Source organism: Mustelus asterias, chromosome 23, assembly GCF_964213995.1.
Source record: "Mustelus asterias chromosome 23, sMusAst1.hap1.1, whole genome shotgun sequence".
Classification (NCBI taxonomy): Eukaryota; Metazoa; Chordata; class Chondrichthyes; order Carcharhiniformes; family Triakidae; genus Mustelus; species Mustelus asterias.
The window spans coordinates 36,432,862-36,456,833 of NC_135823.1; the positions used below are offsets into that span (position 1 = coordinate 36,432,862).

Below are 23,972 nucleotides of genomic sequence, written 5' to 3' on the forward strand. Positions count from 1 at the left end.
GGGGCGAGGGGAGGATTGCGGGGGGGGGGGGGCGGGGGGAGGATTGCCGGGGGGGTGTGGGGGGAGGATTGTTTGGGGGAGGATTGCGGGGGGACGGGGGAGTATTGCGGGGGGGGGCGGGGGAGGATTGAGGGGGGAGGGGGATGGATGGCGGGGAGGGGGGATGAATGGCGGGGGGAGGGGGGATGGATGGCGGGGAGGGGGATGGATGGAGGCGGGAGGGGGGATGGATGGCGTGGGGAGGGGGGATGGATGGCGGGGGAGAGGGGATGGATGGCGGGGGAGGGGGGATGGATGGCATGGGGAGGGGGGATGGATGGCGGGGGGGAGGGGGGATGGATGGTGGGGGGGTGGGGCGATGGATGGCGGGGGGGAGGGGGGATGGATGGCGGGGGGAGGGGCGATGGATGGCGGGGGAGGGGGGATGGAAGGCGGGGGGAGGGGGGATGGATGGCGAGGGGGAGGGGCGATGGATGGCAGGGGGAGGGGCGATGGATGGCGGGGGAGGGGCGATGGATGGCGGGGGGAGGGGCGATGGATGGCGGGGGGAGGGGCGATGGATGGCGGGGGGAGGGGCGATGGATGGCGGGGGGAGGGGGATGGATGGCAGGGGCGAGGGGGAATGGATTGCCGAGAACGGGGGGAAGGATTGCGGGGAAGGGGGGGAAGGATTGCGGGGAAGGGGGAAGGATTGCAGGGAAGGGGGGAAGGAGGAAGAATTGCGGGGATGGATTGTGGGGGGAGCGGGGAGGATTGCGGGGGGAGGGGGGATGGATGGCGGGGGAGGGGGGATGGATGGCGGGGGAGGGGGGATGGATGGTGTGGGGAGGGGGGATGGATGGCAGGGGGAGGGGCGATGGATGGCGGGGGGGAGGGGGGATGGATGGCGGGGGGAGGGGCGATGGATGGCGGGGGGAGGGGCGATGGATGGCGGGGGGAGGGGGAAGGATTGCGGGGAAGGGGGGGCGGAAGGATTGCGGGGAAGGGGGGGGGGAAGGATTGCGGGGAAGGGGGGGGGGAAGGATTGCGGGGAAGGGGGGGGAAGGATTGCGGGGAAAGGGGGGGGAAGGATTGCGGGGATGGATTGTGGGGGGAGCGGGGAGGATTGTGGGGGGAGGGGGAGGATTGCGGGGGAGGGGGAGGATTGCGGGGGGAGGGGGAGGATTGCGGGGGAGGGGGGAAGGATTGCGGGGGAGGGGGGAAGGATTGCGGGGGAGGGGGGAAGGATTGCGGGGGAGGGGGCAAGTATTGTGGGGGGAGGATTGCGGGGGAGAGGGTTGCGGGGGAGAGGGTTGCGGGGGAGAGGGTTACGGGGGAGAGGGTTACGGGGGAGAGGGTTACGGGGGAGAGGGTTGCGGGGGAGAGGGTTGCGGGGGGAGGGTTGCGGGGAGAGGGCTGCGGGGGAGAGGGTTACGGGGGAGAGGGCTGCGGGGGGGAGGGATGCGGGGAGAGGGTTGCGGGGGGAGGGTTGCGGGGAGAGGGCTGCGGGGAGAGGGTAACGGGGGAGAGGGCTGCGGGGGAGAATTGCGTGGCTGAGGGGGTTTGCAGGGAGGAAAGTGCGGGAATTTGGGGGAGTTTTCAGCTCTTTCTGTCTGAGTGAACATCTCTGCAGCTTTCACACTTTCCCCGGGATCTGAGATTCCTGAGCTCTGTCTGTGGGAGTGGATTTCTCTTATTGATCGGAGCCCCCCCCCCCCCCCCCATCTCACTGAGCTGATGGGGGGGGGGGGGGGTCAAGATGATTAAAGAGAGGGGGGGGGCAGAGACTCCAACCCCATGGAGCGGCCAGGGAGGGGGGCGGACGGGACTGGGGATCTTGCTGTGCCCCAGCACTGGGGGGGAGCTGCTCAGTCTGAAGCGGCTGTTGAGCATTTAGTGACCCCGGCTGACCCGGGAGGAGGGAGGGAGGGAGACACGTAGTGGAGGCGGTAGTGACGAGAGGAGGCTGACAGCTCCCCCCCCCCCCCCCCCCGCTCTCCTCCTCCAGAGCGGCTGATGTGCGGACTGGTACCGGCTTCCCGGAGCCCAGCCTGAGCGGGCGGACTGAGGGCGATGCAGCCCAGCCGGAGTTAGGGAGCCGGGGGCGGGGGCAGCGATGCCCCGGGGTCGGGCAGAGAGGTTTTCACCATGATGGGGGTGTGTGACCGCGGGATGCAGATGCTGCTGACCACAGTGGGAGCTTTCGCCGCCTTCAGCCTGATGACCATCGCGGTGGGCACCGATTACTGGCTGTACTCCCGGGGAGTCTGCAGGAGCAAGTCTAACAACGACAACGATACGGTCAGAAAAAACGAGGAAGTAATGACCCACTCCGGACTCTGGAGGACTTGTTGTCTGGAAGGTATTTGGCCAAATTATCCCCACTCTCCCAATCCCAAATCCCCGTCCCAGCTCCTCATCCCCTGTGCCATTCCCAGTTATCTCCCCATTCCCAGTTATCTCCTTTCTCATCCCCACTCCCGCCTCTGGTATCTGATCTCTCACATTGACACAATCCCCAATCCAAACCTTTCCTAATCCAATGCCCCAACTCCTCATCCCCTATCCCATTCCTTGCTCTTTCCCCCGGCTCTCCCCCTCGGTTCACAGCCCAGCTGATGCAGAGTTGCGCTCCGGGCGGCACCACCCATCCAACTGTTACAGAGTCACGTCGAAGCTGGGGCGGCAGGAGCAGAGCTCCCAGCCCGGGGACATCTCTCACATCCTCCCGGAGAGTGAGTGCTGGCCCTGGGGCGCACAGAGCCGGAGCGAAGAGAGATGGAGAGAGGGGGGAGAGAGAGAGGGGGGGATAGAGAGAGAGGGGGGGGATAGAGAGAGAGGGGGGGGGGAACGAGAGAGGGGGGATAGAGAGAGAGAGAGAGGGCGAGTAGGGGGGAGGGAGATAGAAATTGAGAGGGGGAGAGAGAAAGATAGAGAGAAAAGGGGGGAGGGAGAGATGGGGAGAGAGGGAGAGATGGGGAGAGAGGAATAAAGACAAACCCTGGAGCACAGATAAAGGCAGAAAGGGAGGGAGTCAGTTGTGAGAATGGCTGGGACTGAGTTTGGGAGCTGCCCCGTCTCCCCCGGACTAATTGAATGGAAGGTCATTCTTCAATTTAAATAACTTCATCATTTCACAAAGAACCGAAAATCGAAGATAACATCCTGATGCCATTCTGTGCGGAAAGATTGTGAGAGCTGCGTGCACTGCTGCTTAAATACCCCTTTAATAACGGGGTATTTACTCTGAGGATTTAATGTTACAATGGAGCTTTTTACCCTGTTACAGCGGCCAGCTCAACTCCACCACACACACCGCAATCCTGCAAAACCCGTAACCCACACACTCAAAGGTAGGAATTCCGACAGAACACAGCAAACCCTACACGACCTCTTTATCCCTACATATACAGGATATACTATAGGGATAGTGTGGGTTACCCTGGCTATAAACTGAAGGCTATAAAATCCCTACAGTACAGAAGGAGGCCATTCGACCCATCGAGTCTGCATTGACTCTCCAAAAGAGCACCTTATCCAGGCCTGTATCATGGCCAAACCACCTAACCTACAGATCTTTGGAGTGTGGGAGGAAACCAGAGCACCCGGAGGAAACCCACACAGACACGGGGAGAACGTGCATAATTCCACATAGTCATGTAAGGCTGGAATCAAACCCAGGTCCCTGGTGCTATGAGGCAGCAATGGGAACCACTGTGCCACCTGCCCTGCTTACCTTGGCTGTTGCGGAGATGCCAGTTGCCCTGGTAACCCTGGCTGTAGCTGAGATACCAGTTGCCCTGGTAACCCTGGCTGTAGCTGAGATGCCAGTTAGCCTCGTAACCCTGGTTATAGCTGAGGTGCCAGTTGCCCTGGTAACCCTGGTGTAGCTGAGTTGCCAGTTGCCCTGCTAACCCTGGCTGTAGCTGAGATACCAGTTGCCCTGGTAACCCTGGCTGTAGCTGAGATGCCAGTTAGCCTGGTAACCCTGACTGTAGCTGAGATGCCAGTTGCCCTGGTTACCCTGGTGTAGCTGAGATACCAGTTGCCCTGGTTACCCTGGCTATCCCCTAGGTGCTGGTTGCCCTGGTTCAATGGCTCAGCTTATGTTATTGTTACTGGAATCTCCCACTCACTGCAGCTCTATGATCTTTGTGACTATCTTGGTAAATAAAAAACACGTAAAGCACAAGAGATTTTCTCATTGTTTAAGGTCAGGATGCAGCAGACAGAACAAAACAGGCTCAATGGTTTAACATGACTATAGAGGAAGTAAGCAGTACAGGAGACAATAACCAGTTTGTAATCAGAGAAGTTACATGCAAAAGAATTCCCACCTTTTAAGAAAAAAAATTTGGTAAGTTTTTTTCCAGTCTATGCTTTTGTGAAGTAAATCATCTTGAAATGTGTCACTTGAAAATGAAGTTGCTGTGAGAAACATGATAGAATGTTTCTCTTCCCTGTTAAAATAACATGTTCTTTATTAAACAGGTTTTCATGAAAAAAGTGACCTTCAGTATACAAGGCAATGTTACACTGACCTGTGAAAGCTACCTTCAGCCAACCTGAGATAACACATTGAATCAAAGACTGAAACTGCCTTTCACCACCTCAAAACATCCCCAAAGCAAATTAACTATTGTAATGTAGGAAATGCAGAAGCCAATTTACACACATAAAACTTCCACAAACAGCAATGTGAAAATAACCAGTTAATCTGTTTTTATCAGCATAGTACTATCTAGCATAGTACAAATCAAGGCCATTCGGTTCACAGTTATTTCCTATTCTATTTTTCATCTCACACTGCCCCTCACTGAAATCATCCAAAAATATAGTGTCAGTTTCCAAATTACACTGATGACACCCAGCTCTGTCTCACCGCAACTTCTCTCAACTCTTCTCCACTATCTCTAAACTGTCAGACAGTTTGTCTGACATCCTACTGGATGAGCAGAAATTTTCTCCAACTAAATATTGGGAAGACTGAAACGCATTCTCTTCCATCCGCACGATCCCCTTTTCCCTAGCCTCCAACTCTGTCCTTCTCCCTGACAACTGCCTGAGGCTGAACCAGACTGTTTGCAACATTGGTGTCATATTTGATGTGGATATTTGCTGCTGTCATATTTGAACCAGAGATGAGCTTCTGAGCACACATCAACACCATCACTGAGACCATTTATTTGCACCCCCATAACATTCCTCAAATCTGCCCCTACCTCAGCTCATCTGCTGACCAATCTATCACGCAAACCAGCCTCCCATCAATTGACTCTGTCTACACTTGCCGCTGCCTCGGCAAAGCAGCCAGCACAATTAAGGACCCCACGCACCCGGACATTCTCTCTTCCACCTTCTTCCATCGGGAAAAAGATACAAAAGTCTGAGGTCACGTACCAACTGACTCAAGAACAGCTTCTTCCCTGCTGCTGTCAGATTTTTGAATGGACCTGCCTTGCATTAAATTGATCTTTCTCTCCACCCTAGCTATGACTGTAACACTACATTCTGCACTCTCTCATTTCCTTCTCTATGAACGATATGCTTTGTCTGTATAGCGGGGAAGAAACAATACTTTTTTCACTGTATACCAATACACGTGACAATAATAAATCAAGTCAAATCAAACAAACGCGTGTTACCTCTATTTTTGACAATTCCAAACTAACTCCTGTCTTGTTTTCCCCCATCCCTCCCCACCCCACGCTCACTGTCCTACATCAATTCGCACGGAAGCAATCCCTCAATATTAAAATTCTCATCCTTGTTCCAAAATCTCTCATGACCTTACCCATACCCATCTCTGACATCTTCTCCAGCTTTAAAATCCTTTGAAGTATCTGCACTCTTCTAATTCTGGCCTCTTCAGCACCCCAGTGTTAGTTGCTCCATCACTGGTGGCTGTGCCTTTAAATTCTGGAACTCTCTCCCTCATACTTCTCTCCTTTAAGATGTTCCTTATAATCTACCTCAGTATATCCTTATATGTCTCAGTGTTAACTTTTGTTTGATAATGCTCCTGTTAAGTGCTATGGGACATTTTACTATGTTAAAATTGTAGTTGCTTTTGAGTTTGTATCAGCTCTTTTAGACTGCAATCTAGTGGTCCCACTCTATCCTCTTTCCCCATATCCCTGCAAATGTTTCTCTGTCAAGCATTTAGCTTTTAGAAAGCACCAATAGATTTTGCATCCTCTACCTTATTAGGCAGTGTATTCCAAATCCAAATTATTTATTGGATAAAATGCGTTTCTTCAGGTCATCACCTTTTGTCAGTCACTTAAATCTGGTTTTCAACTCTTCACTGATTGGAATCAGTTCAGTTTCACTTTATTTACTCTATTTTAACTCTTCATTGTCTTAAACACCTACCAAATCCCTTCTTAGCTTTCTCCACTCAGTAGAACAACCTCAGCTTCTCCAGTCTATTCACATAAATGAAATCCTTAATCCCTGGATCCATTCTAGTAAATCTCTCTGCACCATCTCCAAAACCTTCACATCTTTTCTAAAGAATGGTGCCCAGAACTGGACATAGTGCGCCAGCTGGGGCCAAGCTGGTGTGTTACATTGGTTGAGCATAATTTCCTGGTTGGTTGTTGAGTAAGGGATAAATCTTGGCCAGGCCACTGAGGAGAACCCCCCTGCTATTGTTTGAATAGTGCTTGAGGGATCTTCTTCTGTACCCACCTGAGAGGGCAGGTGGGGGCCTCATTTTAATGCCTCATCTGGTGATACTCCGACTGTGCAGTACTCCCTCAGTGCTGCACTGAGTACGTCAGCCTTGATTTTGTGCTCAGGTCTCTGGGGTGGCACTTGAACCCACAACCTTCTGACTAAGAGGTGAGAGTACTACCCACTGAAACACAGCTGACACCTAAAGTCTGGTGTTTGTTTAACTGAGTGTTTCCAGAAACAAGTCAGTACTGTTTGAGACAAAATGCAGATTCCCCTCTGTATTTCCCAAGGCCAGTGCTTGTAGAAGGCCCTTTATCTAGTGGGGCAGTGGGGATCTTATTAGTTGGTATATTATTCCAGTCCTGCTGGGCAGCAGAAATACAGCATTCTGAGCCTGGCTGTTGATACTAATTGAAACTCAATTTCCATCTACAAGCACCCTCATCAATACGTTAACAGATCTGTCAGAGAGTAACCTGTGTGCTCAGCTGAATCAAAGGGCAGTCAGGGCTTTGGTAGTGCATTGAGGCAGTTTCAAGAGACACTGGAATGTATTTCTGGACAGAGGAGAGATTGAGGAAACAAAGAACTGAATCGTTTGGGCCCAATCTCTGAAGAAGTGACAGACTTGTTAGAATTATTGACCTTTTCCAATATCTTTCCTGCCCTTTTACTGGTTCTAGTGCAATCCTTTGGAAAGCTACAGAAACATTGGTGAGAAAGGAGTGTGATTGTTGAGAAAAGGTGCACCAAGTTTGATAAATGGAACAATGTTGAGAATATATCAGCAGTCCCAAGGATATAATTTTAGTGTATATCTCCATTTCTCAAACTCAACCATAGCTTCTCAAATTCATCGCCATATGCAAGGGTCTGATCTTTGCACTTCCAGCACAACCACTCAGGTACCTTTGGGAATAATTGAAGAGCAAAAGATCATCTCCAAGGACTCTATCTTCAAACAGCCTTTTGCAGAAGAACCTTTAGAAGCCCGAGAGAGGTTGCCCTCCCTTGATAAAAGCAAATTACTGCGGATGCTGGAATCTCCCGCGCCATGACCCTCACCCCCTCCCCTCCCACCCAGAACAAGGTTAGAGTCCCCCTTGTTCTCACATTTCACCCCACCAGCCTCTGCTTGCAAAGCATAATCCTCCGCCATTTTCACAACTCCAGCGTGATGCCACCACCAAACACATCTTCCCTTCACTCCCTCTGTCAGCATTCCGCAGAGACCGTTCCCTTCGGGATAACCTAGTCCACTCCTCCACTATACCCCACACCTCTCCTGTTACTCATGGCACCTTCCCATGCAATCGCGGAAGGTGTAACGCCTGTCCCTTTATGTCTTCCATGCTCACCATCCAAGGTCCAAAACATTCATTCCAGGTTAAGCAGTGTTTCACTTGCACCTCTTTCAATTTGGTCTATTGCATTCGCTGCTCCCAATGTGGTCTCCTCTATATCGGAGAGACCAAATGTAGACTGGGTGATCGCTTTGCTGAGCACCTTTGGTCTGTGCGCAATCAGGACCCTGACCTTTCCGTCGCTTGCTATTTTAACACATGATCCTGCTCCCATGCCCACGTGTCTGTCCTTGGCTCGCTGCAATGTTCCAGTGAAGCTCAACGCAAGCTGGAGGAACAGCATCTCATCTTCCGGCTCGGCACGTAACAGCCTTCCGGTCTCAACATCGAATTCAACTTCAGATGATTAGCTCTACCCCACCTCAACCCCTTTGTTTTCATTCTATTTTATTTAATTTTTTACTGTTCTCTACCTTTTATTTCTTTATTGTCTTTCTTCATTTTTCTTCCCCCCCCCTACTTCATCCCCCTTCCCTTTTCTACCTCTGTCCCATTCCACACGTACACAACGCCCCCCCCCTCCCCGCCCCCCGCTCCCCCCTTCCTCCGCCGAACATCTCCATCTGTCACAGCTTACTGCTTCTCTGCCGTTTGGCTATTCACACCCTTTATTCTCTCTGCGGACTGCCATTAGCATTGGTTTCTATGGCTATGACTCATCTTTCATTCCCTCCCCCTGCAGTATAAATATCTCCTACTTTCTATGCCTTTTAGCTTTGACAAAGGGTCGTCTGGACTCGAAACATCGGCTCTTTTCTCTCGTTACAGATGCTGCCAGACCTGCTGAGATTTTCCAGCATTTTCTCTTTTGGTTTGATTTATTATTGTCACATGTATTGGGATACAGTGAAAAGTATTGTTTCTTGCGCGCTATACAGATAAAACATACCATTCATAGAGTACACAGGGGAGAAGGAAAGGAGAGGGTGCAGAATATAGTGTTACAGTTATTGCTAGGGTGTAGAGAATGATCAGCTTAATATCTGGTAGGTCCATTTAAAAGTCTGATGTCAGCCGGGAAGAAGCTGTTCTCGATTGGTATGTGATCTCAGACTTTAGTATCGTTTTCTCGACGGAAGAAAGTGGAAGAGAGTATATTCCCGGGGTGCATGGGGTCCTTGATTATGCTGGCTGTTTTTCCGAGGCAGCGGGATTTGTAGATGGAGTCAATGAATGGGAGGCTGGTTTGCGTGATGAATTGGGCTACGTTCACAACCCTTGCGGTCTCGGTCAGAGCAGGTGCCACACCAAGCTGTGATGCATCCAGAAAGGATGCTTTCTACGGTGCATCTGTAAAAATTGGTGAGAGTTAGAGCAGACATGTCGTATTTCCTTAACCTCCTGAGAAAGTAGAGGCGTTGTTGGGCTTTCTTAACTATAGTGTCAGCTTGGAGGAACCAAGACAGGTTGTTGGTGAGATCCAAGTTCATGAGCTGCTTTTGGAATCAAGAAACAGATGAAATGATGATCCACAACAGCCTTGATCTGACCAAACCGCAGAATGGGCACAAGTGACTGAATGGCCTCCTCCTGTTCATATGTTCCTGTTCTCACCATGTCCTCCTGCGAATTCTGGTCACTTTGTGGCTACATAAGCTACGTTGCTATGTCGATAAAACGGCAGTAAAGAAATCCCAGTGCCTTGAGAGGTATTAATACTAATTCTTGACAAATTATTGGTTAGAACATTGTGTCCAGTTCCGAGTCTACTTTATAAGACTACAGAGTGAGTGTAGAATAATCTTGCTGATCCCAGGGGCGAGAGTTTTACTGGTGAGGAGAGATCAGAGAAGTTGCCTTTTTTAATCATCAAGAACTATACATTAAGATGGGAGCTGACGGGTGCTCAAAACTATGATGGTTTTCCGTATTTCCCATATCACAACTATTTCCACTGATTGGCAAGTCCATCATTTGAAAGAATACATTCACGCTCGCTATTAAGATGACAAAGAATAGAATATTATATAGAACATACAGCACAGAAGCACTGTTCATCCAAATGGTCCACGTCAATGTTCATGCTCCACATGAACCTCCACCTTCTATTCCTTTTTATTCTTTGTACACTTATCTAGCTTTCTCTTAAAAGTACCTATGCTGGTCACTTCACCTGCAGCCTGGGGGAGCATACACTCACCACTATCTGGACAAATAAGTTTCTCCTGAATTCTCACTGGTCCCTACCTCTGACCTAAGTCACAAGTGGAAACATCTGCTCCAAACCTAAATGAACAAAGGAGATCTTCAATACAGAGCCAGGCTCCAAGTTACAGAAAATTTGTTAAATAGTTGGATGTAATTTTTAGTTCCAGTTAAGGTTATTATAAACAGCGGGAATTGAATATTATGCAAACCTGAATATTTCCCAAGCTGTTAGGATAATCAAAATATCAAGTCCAAAAGGCAACGAGATAATTAGTCATAATCCACAAGGGACAATAGGATTCTCTCTCTGTTAGAGACAAGAGGTTATATAGCTTCAAGTTAAATAGCAGTTATATACCCATCCCATGCTGGTCTCTGAGTCCTGTCCCTGGTGAGAGTCACTCTAATTATTCCTCAGTATCTCTTCCAGTCTGTGCATTGCTATAGTTCAAAATAGAATGTCATAGAGCAATCTCCCTATTAGATGGCCCAACTCATTCTGCTTCACCCCAATCCCCCATTGATTCACTCCATACCAAGAATGAGACCAGGTAAAAAGGCAACCTCCAGGAACTATCACAGCCAGTACAGAGATTGAACCCACACAATTCACATCACTCGTATCACACACAAGTTATTTGGCAACTGGGCTCAGTAATCCCAACAGAAAGGCAACTGGTGAAGGAAATGAGGATGATATTGGAGTGGAGGAAGAATTTGGAGTTTTTGTCTTTATATTCTGTAAAAAGGAGACATTTTGTCAAACATCTCTGCAAGAAATAACATGATTGAACTCAATAAAATTACTTAAAGTTACGTGCAGTCATAATTGTAACACTTCCAGACTAATGTCATTGCCAATGAGGTGAGCAGAACACAGCAGCTGTTGGTGTTACTGTGCCACATCATTGTGAAAACAAGTTGTATCAAGTTGGGTCACAAATGGATCCATGTGAACTATGACATTTTTGATCTTGGGTGAGTTTATAAAACAGCTTTGCATGTGGTCTACTTATTTGATTGTTTTAAAACATAAAGTATTCCATTTATTATGTCATAAAAAATGTTGTTGATAAAAGTACAGCCAGAGCATTTGCTACAGAAGCAATAACACTTACCAAAAGCTATTGCAGCGGTCAGTAATACAAGAACTGATGCATCCTCATGTACAGATCCATCCCATGCTGGAACTCTGCTTCACCCCAATACCCCATTGACCCCATTGACGAGTTATCTTAGATCTGGTAATGTGTAACGAGGTAGGTAGAATTAAGGATGTTCTTGTGAAGGACCCTCTTGGGTCAAGTGATCACAATATGGTCGAATTTCTGGTACAAATGGAAGAGGAGAAAATAGGGTCCCATACCACTGTCCTCTGTTTGAACAGAGGGAAGTACGATAGGATGAGGGCTGAATTGGCTAAGGTGGACTGGGAGAGCAGACTGAGGAACAGTGGAGGATTTTTAAGGAGATCCTTTTCAGTACTCAGCAACAATATATTCCGGTGATAAAGAAGGGTTGTAAGAAAAGGGATAACCAGACGTGGATAACGAAGGAAATTAAGGAGAGTATTAAATTAAAGACCGATGCGTACAGAGTGGCCAAAAATAGTGGAGAATCAGAAGATTGGGAAAACTTTAAGAAACAACAAAGAACGACTAAGAAAGCGATAAAGAAAGGAAAGATAGGTTATGAAGCTAGGCTAGCTCTAAATATAAAAAATGATAGTAAAAGCTTTTACAAATATATAAAGAGGAATAGAGTGGCAAGAGTGAATGTTGGACCCTTGGAGGACGAGAGGGGGGATTTAATAGTGGGAAATGAGGAAATGGCTGAAACTTTAAATACGTTTTTTGTGTCGGTCTTCACGGTGGAGGACACAAATAGTTTACCGAATATTAACGATAGAGGGTTGGTAGGAGGAGAGGTACTCAATACAATTAATGTTACCAGGGAAGCAGTGCTTGGTAGACTAATGGGACTGAAGGTGGACAAGTCCCCGGGCCCGGATGGAATGCATCCCAGGGTACTGAAAGAAATGTCAGAGGTAATAGCAGATGGTTTAGTGGTTATTTATCAAAATTTGTTGGATTCTGGGGTAGTGCCGGCGGATTGGAAAACGGCTAATGTTACGCCGCTGTTTAAAAAAGGAAATAGACAAAAGGCGGGTAACTACAGGCTGGTTAGCTTAACGTCTGTAGTTGGGAAAATGCTGGAATCCATCATTGAAGAAGAAATAGCAGGCCATCTGGATAAGAATGGTTCGATTAAGCAGACGCAGCATGGAATCATGAGGGGAAAGTCATGCTTGACGAACTTGTTGGATTTTTATGAAGATGTGACTAGTGCGGTTGACGGAGGGGAACCGGTGGATGCGGTGTTTTTGGATTTCCAAAAGGCGTTTGATAAGGTGCCTCACAAAAGGTTGCTGAAGAAGATTGGGTCACACGGAGTTGGGGGTAGGGTGTTAGCGTGGATTGGGGATTGGCGATCTGACAGGAAGCAGAGAGTCGGAATAAATGGGTGCTTTTCTGGTTGGCAGATGGTAACGAGTGGCGTGCTGCAGGGATCGGTACTGGGGCCTCAACTATTTACCATTTATATAGACGATCTGGAGGAGGGGACTGAGTGTAGGATAACAAAGTTTGCAGACGACACAAAGATAAGTGGAAAAGTGAATAGTGTGGAGGGCGTAGAAGGTCTGCAGAGAGATTTGGACAGGCTGAGTGAGTGGGCGAGGATCTGGCAGATGGAGTATAACATTGACAAATGTGAGGTTATTCACTTTGGAGGAAATAATAGCAAATTGGATTATTATCTAAATGGAAAAAAATTACAACATGCTACTGTGCAAAGGGACCTGGGGGTCCTTGTGCATGAGACGCAAAAACCCAGTCTGCAGGTGCAACAGGTGATCAAGAAGGCAAATGGGATGTTGGCCTATATCACAAGGGGGATAGAATATAAAAGCAGAGATGTCTTGCTGCATCTGTACAGGGCATTGGTGAGGCCGCAGCTGGAATACTGTGTGCAGTATTGGTCCCCTTATTTGCGGAAGGATATATTGGCCTTGGAGGGAGTGCAGAGAAGGTTCACCAGGAAGATACCAGAGATGAGGGGTGTTGATTATGAGGAGAGACTGAGCAGATTGGGTTTGTACTCGTTGGAATTTAGAAGGCTGAGGGGGGATCTTATAGAGACCTATAAGATAATGAAGGGGCTGGATAGGGTAGAGGTGGAGAGATTCTTTCCACTTAGAAAGGAAGCTAGAACTAGAGGGCACAGCCTCAAAATAAAGGGGGGTCAGTTTAGGACAGAGTTGAGGAGGAACTTCTTCTCTCAGAGGGTGGTGAATCTCTGAAATTCTCTGCCCCCTGAAATGGTGGAAGCTACCTCGTTGAATATGTTGAAATCACGGATAGATGGATTCCTGATCGGTAAGGGAATTAGGGGTTATGGGGATCAGGCGGGTAAGTGGAATTGATCCACTTCAGATCAGCCATGATCTTATTGAATGGCGGAGCAGGCTCGAGGGGCCAGATGGCCTACTCCTGCTCCTATTTCTTATGTTCTTATGACCCACTCTAGACAATGGATGTGTGTTACCCACGGTAAAAAATCAACACAGGTTCAATTCTTTCAGGAGCACAATCCTCAATTGGCCTTTCCCTCTTTTAGATAGTCTGGGACATACCTTCTTTACTCAATCACAAGATATTCTATTCACATTTCTGCATTAACATTGATAAATCCCTTGGTTATCCTTTCTTCCCATGGTTTACAGGCTTTCAAAACCTGCACTCGGTGTCACCTAAAATCTACTTCCTGATTTATCTTGCCTTTCATCTCATTCTTTCCAAATGTGGTGCTACATTTATGATGGGCTGTGACCTTTCACCTTGCTTTCCCAATTAGCCATGGGTCAAGAAACCAATGGCCACAAGGAACAGGAAGTCATTATTGTAACAAATATTCCAAATTCTGTAAATCTGAAATAAAAACAGCTGGAAACATGCAGCATATCAGGCAGCATTTGTGGAGAGAAAGTTAACATTTCAAGTTGGTAACCCTTCATCAGAACCCGTTTCTCTCTCAACAGACCCTGCCAACCCTGCTATATGTTTTTTAATTTCCTACATTGCGTCTATATTGGGTTGTTACTGCAAATCAGATACCATGAGGTGATGGTACAAGGACTCACATCACAAGAATCCCTAATCACGGATCAAAGACCTAAAGGCAATGTTACTACTACTCATGTTACAGGGTCCAGTGGCTGTGAATCAGAGATTGAGTCTATTGATTGTATAAACAAGCTATTTGGCTGTCATTTGGTACAATGAAAGGACTCTTGCCACTAATAACAATGTTGTGGTCTAAAGTCCCACTCCAGGTGTCTGGAAAAACCTGTAAACTCGCTGAAAGTTAAGAGAGGTTTGAGTAAGAAAGTTAAAGTACCAGAGGAATGTTCTTTGATGGATTGACTGCTCTTTAAGCATCCCTGATTTTTTATATTCTATTCTGAAAACAAAAATCAATGTATATGGTTAGGAATATTGAACCAATCTCAGATCCTCACCACCCCACTTTTGCCAGCAAGTGCTCCCCCTCTGTCTGGTACCAGAAGCCCATAACTGAGTGAACAGAGTCCTTCAGATGTTATTTCTTGGTGACCAGTTGGTGTATTGGAAGATCTGGATCTCCATCTGCCCGTTGGCCATAGACAAGAACTGTTATTGAATGTTCCATTGCAGTTGGCAAAAGAGATTACTTTAATGGAAGTCACAAGGTTAGTCAACTAAATTTGCCACTGAAATTGGTCGATTAATGTAATCATTATTGAATGGTTAGTATCACTGTCAGCTGGTGAGTCACACACTCTGGGTGCTGCATATGGCCTGGGGTTTTATTAAATGACTTCAGTTCCTCCCCAGTATAACAAAACCAGGTCATGGATCACTGGCAGCCCGAGACCCCGACTCGCCACAAAGACAACTGCACACAGTCACTTCTTTCATGAAAACACTTTTGTTTAAAGGAGCAGACCATCCAATAAAGACAAATCTGTTAGCCTTTCCCCCCAAGAGGAAAATAATTTAAAAACATGTCATACTTTTCCGTATGGATTGCTGTGACATTTTGGCTTGATGGGAAGCCCAAGCTGATACAATGTCAGGAGGGGAGACAAGGGGAGTAAGGGGAGTAAAAATTGGGTTTTATTCAATCTGGAATTTGGTCTCATTGGCAAAGCCAGTATTTATTGCCCATCACTGTAAGTAGATGGTGATGCAACAGAATGGCTTATTAGACCACTTCAGAGGGCAATTAAGAATCAACCACAATGGTTTGGAACTGGAGTCACATAAACGTCCAGACTGGTAAAGCTTGGATCAGGGAACAATGATTAGAAGGCATCAAGTATAGGTTTTAAAAGCCAGGAAGGAAGGAAAGTCTGTTTGAATTGCTGGTCAGCTCAATTACCATCAATTACCCAAACATAACAGCACAGTAACACGGCACGGGATTGTAAAAGAATGCTCAATATCTCTGCTGAAAGTATACAAATTCTCAATCCTCAAGAAAAAGATTTGAACTATGGTCAGGACGAAAATGATCCTCCACCAACCGAGTTGGTTACCTGTTCCTAAACCAAGCAGGTTAGGTTGCATTAACCTCAGCAAAACACCAATTAGCCACAGTAAAAGTTAACTGAATTTACTGATATATATAATGTTTATTGTTGTTCTTAGATCCAAATATATTTCTATCCAGCACTCACTTCCAGAAAAATTGCTGCTGTTCAGTTAATGAATTATCTGTAAACTCACACACACAAATTCAGCTTCTGAACTGATTTGACAAACAGCACTTGTTTTATCTAAGGATAATTAAACCATCATTAGGGAAAGAGACCCAGTTTTAAGAATAGTTAAAACCAGGAATAGTAGTAAAATTCTCACACGGTCAGTGCTGCAACATTCAGTCATTAAAACGTTGAATATTTACAGCACAGAAGGAAGCCATTTGGCCCATCATCTCTGTGTTTACCCATAAAACAGCAACCCAGCCAAATCATAGAATCAGAATCCCTGCAGTACAGAAAGAGGCCATTCGGCCCATCGAGTCTGTACAGACCACAATCCCACCCAAGCCCTATTCTCGTAACCCCAGACATTTACCTGCTACTCCCCCTGACACTAGGGTCAATTTAGCATGGCCTAACCCACACACCTTTGGACTGTGGGAGGAAACCAAAGCACCCAGAGGAAATCCACACAGACATGGGGAGAAAGTGCAACCTCCGCGCAGACAGTGACCCGAGGCTGGAATTGAACCCAGGCCCCTGGCATTGTGAGGCAGCAGTGCTAACCACTGTGCTACCCACTAATCCCACTTTTCAACTCTTGGTCAACTCATGTTATATGGTGATGTTACATCCAACTCATGTTATAGGCTATGAGACTTCAAACACATGTCTATTTACTTTTTAAATGTAATGAGGAAATCTGCCCCTTTCTGGCAGTGAGTTCCAGATTTCTACAATCCTATGGGTGAAACAATTTCTCTGCAACTACTTTTTAATTGTTCTCCAAATGACTACAGCCTCACCCCATTACTGACCTATCTGCTAACCAAAATAGGTCCTTCATAACCATTCCAGTTTTATACATCGCAACTAAATCTTCCCTCAGCCTCCCATGTTTTGAAGAAAGCATCCCCAGCCTACCCAATCTTTCCTCATCACTAAAATTCTCCATTCCGAGCAACAACCTCATAAATCTCTGTACTTTTGCTAATGCGATCACATCCTTCCAAGCAGCAGTATGCGGTTCTCTGGCTGCAATTTGACTGGTTCTAACAGTTCGAACATAACCACTCTGCTCTCATACTATATGTCTCAGCCATGAAAATGATTTTTGCTCTATCCAAATATGGCACAGGAGGCCATTTGGCCCTCCCCGAGTCTATAAAGCAATCCCATTCCCCCACTCTATCCCCGTATCCCTGCAAGTCTATTTTCTTCAAGAGCCTGTCCAGTTTCCTTTAGAAGTCATTGATTGTTTCTGCTTCCACACCCTCATAGGCAGTGAGTTGCAAGTCATTACTGCTCACTGTGCAAAATTCACATCCCCCTTGCATCTCTAGCCCAAAATTATAAACCTATATCCCCATGTCTTGTATCATCAGCTAATGGGAACAGATATTCCTTGTCTACCTTATCCAAAACTGTCATTATCTTGCACCTCTATCAAATCTCCCCTCATTTTCCTTTTCTCCAAGGAGAACAATCACAGCTTCTCCACCTAATCTTGTAGCTAAAATCTCTCAACCGTCGAACTTTTCGATAAATCTCCCCTGCACCTTCTCAAGGCCCCCCGCATCCTGTATGCCTTTTTAACCACTTTATCTGCCTGTTCTGCTACCTTTAGACTTCTGTGAGTAACTGTATATTCCCTTGATGGTTTGTCCTCTCCAAATGCATTACCTCTTGCTCCTTTGAAAGACATCCATGTGTCATTTTTTTGCCTGCTTAATGTTGACATCTGCCTACAGTCTGCAGCTTTTTACTGCACCATCAACAATTTGGCCAACTTCCGTGTTACCTATCGATCCCCCTTCATTTAAATCTAAATCATTCCCTTGCACAGCAAGGAGGGGAGGGGGGAATCAGCACTAAGCCCTGCAGAACCCCATTGGAAACTGCCTTCCAGTTGCAAAAACGCCATCAACCATTACACTTTGATTCCTGCCATTCAGCAAATGTTGGATCAAACTTGGCCACTTCCCCTTGTATCCCATGTGTCTTCAACTAAGTCTGCCTTGTGGGTCCTTATCAAAAGTCTTGCTGAAATACATACATACACATCAAGTGCAATACCCTTATTGACAGTCCTTGCTCCCTCCTCAAAATATTCAATCATGTTAATCAGGGACAAGCTTTCCTAAACAAATCCATGTTGATTGCTCTTGATTAATCTCTACCTTTGTAAATGATGATAGTGTATTTCAGAGTTTTTTCCAATAGGGCGGCACAGTGGTTAGCACTGCTGCCTCACAGCGCCAGGGACCCGAGTTCAATTTCTGACTTGGGTCACTGTCTGTGCGGAGTCTGCACGTTCTCCCCGTCTCTACGTGGATTTCCTCTGGGTGCTCCAGTTTCCTCCCACAGTCCAAAAGGTGTGCTGGCTGGGGGAATTGGCCATGCTGAATTCTACCTCAGTGTACCCAAACAGGCACCGGAGTGTGGCGACTAGGGGATTTTCACAGTAACTTCATTGCAGTGTTAATCTAAGCCTACTTGTGACACTAATAAATAATTTTTAAAATTTGCCCACCACCAATGCTAGGCTGACAGGATTATAGTTACTCAAGTCTGTTCCTTCCTCCTCCTTAAAACAATGTCCAGCAGTGACAATCCTCCAGTCCTCTGGCATCATGCTTGTCGCCAGACATGATTGAAAATGATAATCAGATCCTTCACTATTCCTTCCTTTGCTTCTCTTAGCCTAGATACATTTCAGCTGGTCTGGTCATTTATTAAGCACATTATATTTAATCCCTCACTATGTTTAACCCATCCAATTTTTTTAAAAATTCAATCACGGGTTGCGGATGTCCCTGGCTGGGCCAACATTTATTGCCCATCCCTAATTTCCCTTCAAGTGCCATTTCAAAATATATTTTTAAGAGTCAACAGATTTCTTCTCTAAAGAAACCAGATTTTTTTAATGACAATCGTTTCATGGTTTTCATTAGATTTTTAATTCCAGATTTTTATCAAATTCAAATTTCACCATCTGCCATGGTGGGATTCGAACGTAGAGCATTACCCTGGGTAATATCACTATTACTAGTCTAGTCACAATACCACTATACCATCACCTCCCCAAATTTCACATTCCTAGTCCTCAACTACAATGTCGGCTTCATTTCCTGCTTTTGTGAAACAGATGAAAAGTAGATGAACCCCAGTGGAGGTTGGAGAGACGTTGTGGAGCATTATCTCATGGTTCTGTTTTATTAAATTCTGCTCAATAACTTGGAACTGATACTTCTAACAAAGTGTCATAAATCAGAATTGAGTTGCAAGGATGTTATTTATCCTGTACAGTGAGGAGACACTCATCTAAGTTGTCAGTGAAGCTCAATTGGATTACAATTGAAGACCTTGATTAGATTACAACATTGAATCTCATTCCTTATATTAAACATTTCCTGTAGATTTACAGCATGCTCTTTCTCTATAGCCTTGCAATTTAAGTTCTATTGTGTCAAATAGTTGGAAGTTGAGATGAATCTGATCTTAAGTTTATTATTGGGAATTGTATGTAGAATCCAAATTGGAAAGAAAGTGGAAAGGAACTTCTCATGTGAAAATGAAAAATAACCCCTGAAACTCAAAAAGTAACCCTTGAGAAGATTCTAAGAAAAACCTTTGAAAAAAACAAATATTTTGACCCTTGCTTTTGAATCTATGCTCAGGTTTCTATTCCCCCTACCAAGTTAGTTTAAATACTCCCCAACATCATGATCAAACCTCCCCACCATAGCACTGATCCCGACCTTGTTGAGGTCCAATTTGTTCAGCTATCACCTCCATGAGAACCGGAATCTAAAGTGCTCTTGCTGTATCATTTTCCCAGTCACACATTCAGCTGCACTGTCCAGAGAAGGTTACCAAAATATGAAAAATGATCCACGTTTTCTAGGATCTTGTAGTTGATCTTGATTGACGCGGTGAAAAGGTTTTGCTGTGGATGAAGACCTTAGTTTTCCAGGTGTTCAGTGGAAGGCCCAATTTGTCATATCCTTTGGAGAAGATGTTGGCAATGATCTGGCGCTCAGTTCCTGAATGAACACACACATGGACACACACACAAGTCATCTGCATACTGATGCTCTATGATGGAGGTTGGAATGGTTTTGGTTTTGAATTGAAGGTGGAGTAGGTTGAGCAGTTTACTGGCTGTTCTGTAGATTATCTCCAGGTCTTTGGGTAATTTGTTGGAGGTGAGGTGCAATATTGCAGTAAAGAAAATGGAGAAGAGGATTGGTGCAATGACACGGACTTGTTTGACTCCAGTTTTCACTAAGGTAGGATCTGTGGCGGTTCCACTGATGAGGAACGTGGCTTGCATGTCACTGTGGGGCATGATTATAGAGTGAGATGCACGCAGGGGATTTCTGCACCACCTGCATAGTCCTCCTTGTGTGTCCTGTCCTCTTATAAAGAGTCAATGCTGGGCCATATATGAACATATGAATTAGGAACAGTAGTAGGCCACTCAGCCCCTCAAGTCTGCTCCACCATTCAATAAGATCATGACTGATCTGATTGTAACCGTAACTCCACATTCCACCTACTCCCAATAACCTTTCACCCCCTTGCTTATCAAGAATCCATCCAGTTCTGCCATAAAAATATTCAAATACTCTGCTTCTAGCACCTTTTGAGGAAGAGAATTTCTAAGACTCACTACCCACCAAGAGAAAAACATTCTCCTCACCTCTATTTTAAATGGGTGACCCTTAATTTTTAAACAGCGACCCCTAGATTCTCCCACACAAGGAAACATCCTCTCTACATCCACCCTGTCAAGACCTCTCAGGATCTTACATGTTTCAATCAAATCTCCTCTTACTCTTCTAAATTCCAGTGGATACCAGCCTAGCCTGTCCAATCTTTCCTCCTAAGACAACTCTCCCATTCCAGGTATTAGTCCAGTAAACTTTCTCTGAACTATGTATTTACATATTTCCTTAAATAAGGAAACCAATACTGGACACAGTGCTCCATATGTCATCTTACCAATGTCCTGTATAACTAAAGCATAACCTCCTTACTTTTGTATTCAATTCTCTTTGCAATAGATGATAACATTCTAGTGGCTTTTCTAATTGCTTGCAGTACCTGCATAACCTTTAGCAATTCGTGCACTAGGACATCCAGATCCCCCTGCATCTGAGTTCTGCAACCTCTCACTATTTAGAGATGTTTCTTTTTTATTCTTCCTGTTAAAATGGACAATTTCACATTTGTCCATATTTTACTCCATTTGCCAGATCTTTGCCCACCCACTTAACCTATTTATATCCCTTTGTAGCCTCCTTCACCGAAAACCTCCAACCTCGCCCGTGGCCGGGATTCTCTTTTGGCTGAGCATCAAATTTTGCATTCTTTTTGCCAGCGGGGCTAGTACGGACTAGATTGGAGAAACCCACCCTTACGTCCTCTTCACAACTTATTTTTCTATTTATCTTTGTGTCATCAACAAATTTAGCAACCAAATCTTTGGTGCCTTCATCCGAGTCATTGATATAAATTGTAAAAAGTTGAGGTCCCAGCACTGATTGACCCCTGTGACACTTCCTGTTAGCTAGCCAATCTTCTATCCATGCCAATGTTACCTCCTACACAGTCAGCTTTTATTTTCTGCAATAACCTTTGATGTGGCACCTTTTTATTTAATTTATTCAGGGGATGTGGACATCGCTGGCTGGGCCAGCATTTATTGCCCATCCCTAATTGCCCTTGAACTGAATGATTTCCTAGGCCATTTCAGAGAGCATATTAAGAATTAACCACATCGCTATGGTCTGGAGTCACATGTGGGCCAGACCAGGCAAGAATGGAAGATTTCCTTCACATTAGTGAACCAGATGGGTTTTTACGACAATCGCAAATGGGTTCATGGTCATCTTTAAACTTTTAGTTTCAGGATTTTTTTTATTGAATTCAAATTTCATCATTGGCTTTGCTGGGATTCGATCCCAGGTTTCCAGAACTTTACCCTGGGTCTCTGGATTATTCGTCCAGTGACAATACCACTATGCCACTGCCTCCCACTAAATACCTTCAGCATATCTAAGTACAGTACATCCACCGGTTCCTCTTTATCCACAGCACATGTCACTTTTTCAAAGAACTCCAATAAATTGCTTAAACATGATGTCTCTTTCATGAAAGCATGCTGACTCTGCCTAATTACCCTGAATTTCTCTCAGTGCCCTGCTATAACATCCTAAATAATGGCTTCGAACATTTTCCCCATGACAGATGTTAAGCTAACTGGCCTGTAGTTTCCTGCATTCTGTCTCTCTGGCTTTTTAAATAAAGATGTTACATTTGCTGTTTCCCAATCTAATGGAACCTTGCCTGAATCTAGGGAATATTGTAAAATTATAACCAATGCATCAACTATCTCATCAGTCACTTCTTTTAAGACCGTAGGATGAAGTCCATCAGGACTCGGAGACTTGTCAGCCTGCAGATACAACAATTTGCACTCAGTCAGTGCTAGGATACTCCATCCTGTTATACACATTATCATTGCTGGCACAGTCAGTTTGAACCTAGACATTGCACAGAAAATTATAAAGCACTGTATAGACAATAAAAGTTGATTCTAGGACATTAACAGGAAATAGTGGATAGATAGACATATTATACTATAGATAAATGGATAGAGCGAGAGTAAAAGAGACAACTGTGCAGGAAACAGAGGTTGAAAGATTTAAGTCTATCCTGTTGAGTTTTTGGAATCAGACAGCAGCCAGCAGAAAAAGAGAAGAAAGCAATAATGGATCAAATGATGGAGAGAAGGACAAAATGTAATCCGAGCAGAATAAAAGCAATAGTCTCTTGGGAGGCAGTATCTGAAAAGTGGCAGAGGGAGGAATTGACAATTGGGTTTATATTTGTCAACTAAAATCTAACAAACAGTATCAAATATTCAGCCTTCAAAAAGATACTTCAAACTACAGCCATGAAAGAAAATTTCTTCATCCTTATTTTACTCATTCATCTGTTTAATTTATAATGTGGATGCTGGGTGACAGTTGGAGTTTTCGAGACTGAGACCAATTGATTTTTGTCAGGTAAAGAGAGATGGAGTAAATATGTGTAAATAGAATTGATGATCAGTCATGAGGGGCTGAATGGTCTACACCTGTTCCTAAAGTACCTATGTTCTGGTTAATGATTTTCAGCTGGTTTCTAATCTTCACAACAGTGTTCATTTAGATTTTTCTTCTTGCGAAATATTATGGGCAAGTGATGTTACAGACCGACCTATCTGAGAAATGCACTAGCAGAGAGGGGCATTAAACAGGAATGTGACCAGGCCTATATTATATGAGATCAAGCTTGTTGCATAAGTTGCTGGAACCTTTGAACAAATAAATGTGCTAACCTCACTCAATAGACATAAATGGTTCTGTTCTATTATCCAGTGGGATGCTCCAAGCCAACATGATCATCTCTTTAAAAGCTTAAGAGTGTGTGGCTCAATTAGTAGTACTTTTGCCTCTAAGTCTCTGGGTTTAGTTACCACGATGTGGAGATGCTGGTATTGGACTGGGGTAAGCACAGTAAGAAGTCTCACAACACTAGGTTAAAGTCCAACAAGTTTATTTGGTAGCATAAGCTTTCGGAGTGTCGTTCCTTGTCACTCACCTGAAGAAGGAGCGACACTCCGAACGCTTGTACTACCAAATAAATCTGTTGGACTTTAATCTGGTGTTGAGAGACTTCTTACTTTAGTTACCACTCCAGGGCTTGAGCACAAGATTCAAGGCTGACACTCCAGTACAGTACTGAGGGAGTGCTGCACTGTCATCCATGCTTTCTTTTGGATGAGACATTAAACTGATGCCCCATTTTCCTGCTTGGATGAATGTAAAAGATCCCATGACAGTATTTTGAAGAAGAGAAGGAGAGTTATCCCTAGTGTCCTGGCTAATATTTATCCCTCAATCAACATCACAAAGAAATAGATTATCTGTTCATTAACACACTGC

General features: G+C 45.4%; 1 protein-coding gene across 1 annotated transcript in view; it reads left to right on the top strand.

Annotated features, from left to right (window-relative positions):
* The first annotated feature begins 2,130 nt into the window (after positions 1 to 2,130).
* Positions 2,131 to 23,972, top strand: part of LOC144510376 (voltage-dependent calcium channel gamma-3 subunit-like) — a 41,151-nt gene continuing 19,309 nt past the window's right edge. Inside the window, exon 1 of the mRNA XM_078239812.1 lies at positions 2,131 to 2,341. Coding sequence (XP_078095938.1) covers positions 2,131 to 2,341 — 211 coding nt within the window. The remainder of the gene's footprint in view (positions 2,342 to 23,972) is intronic.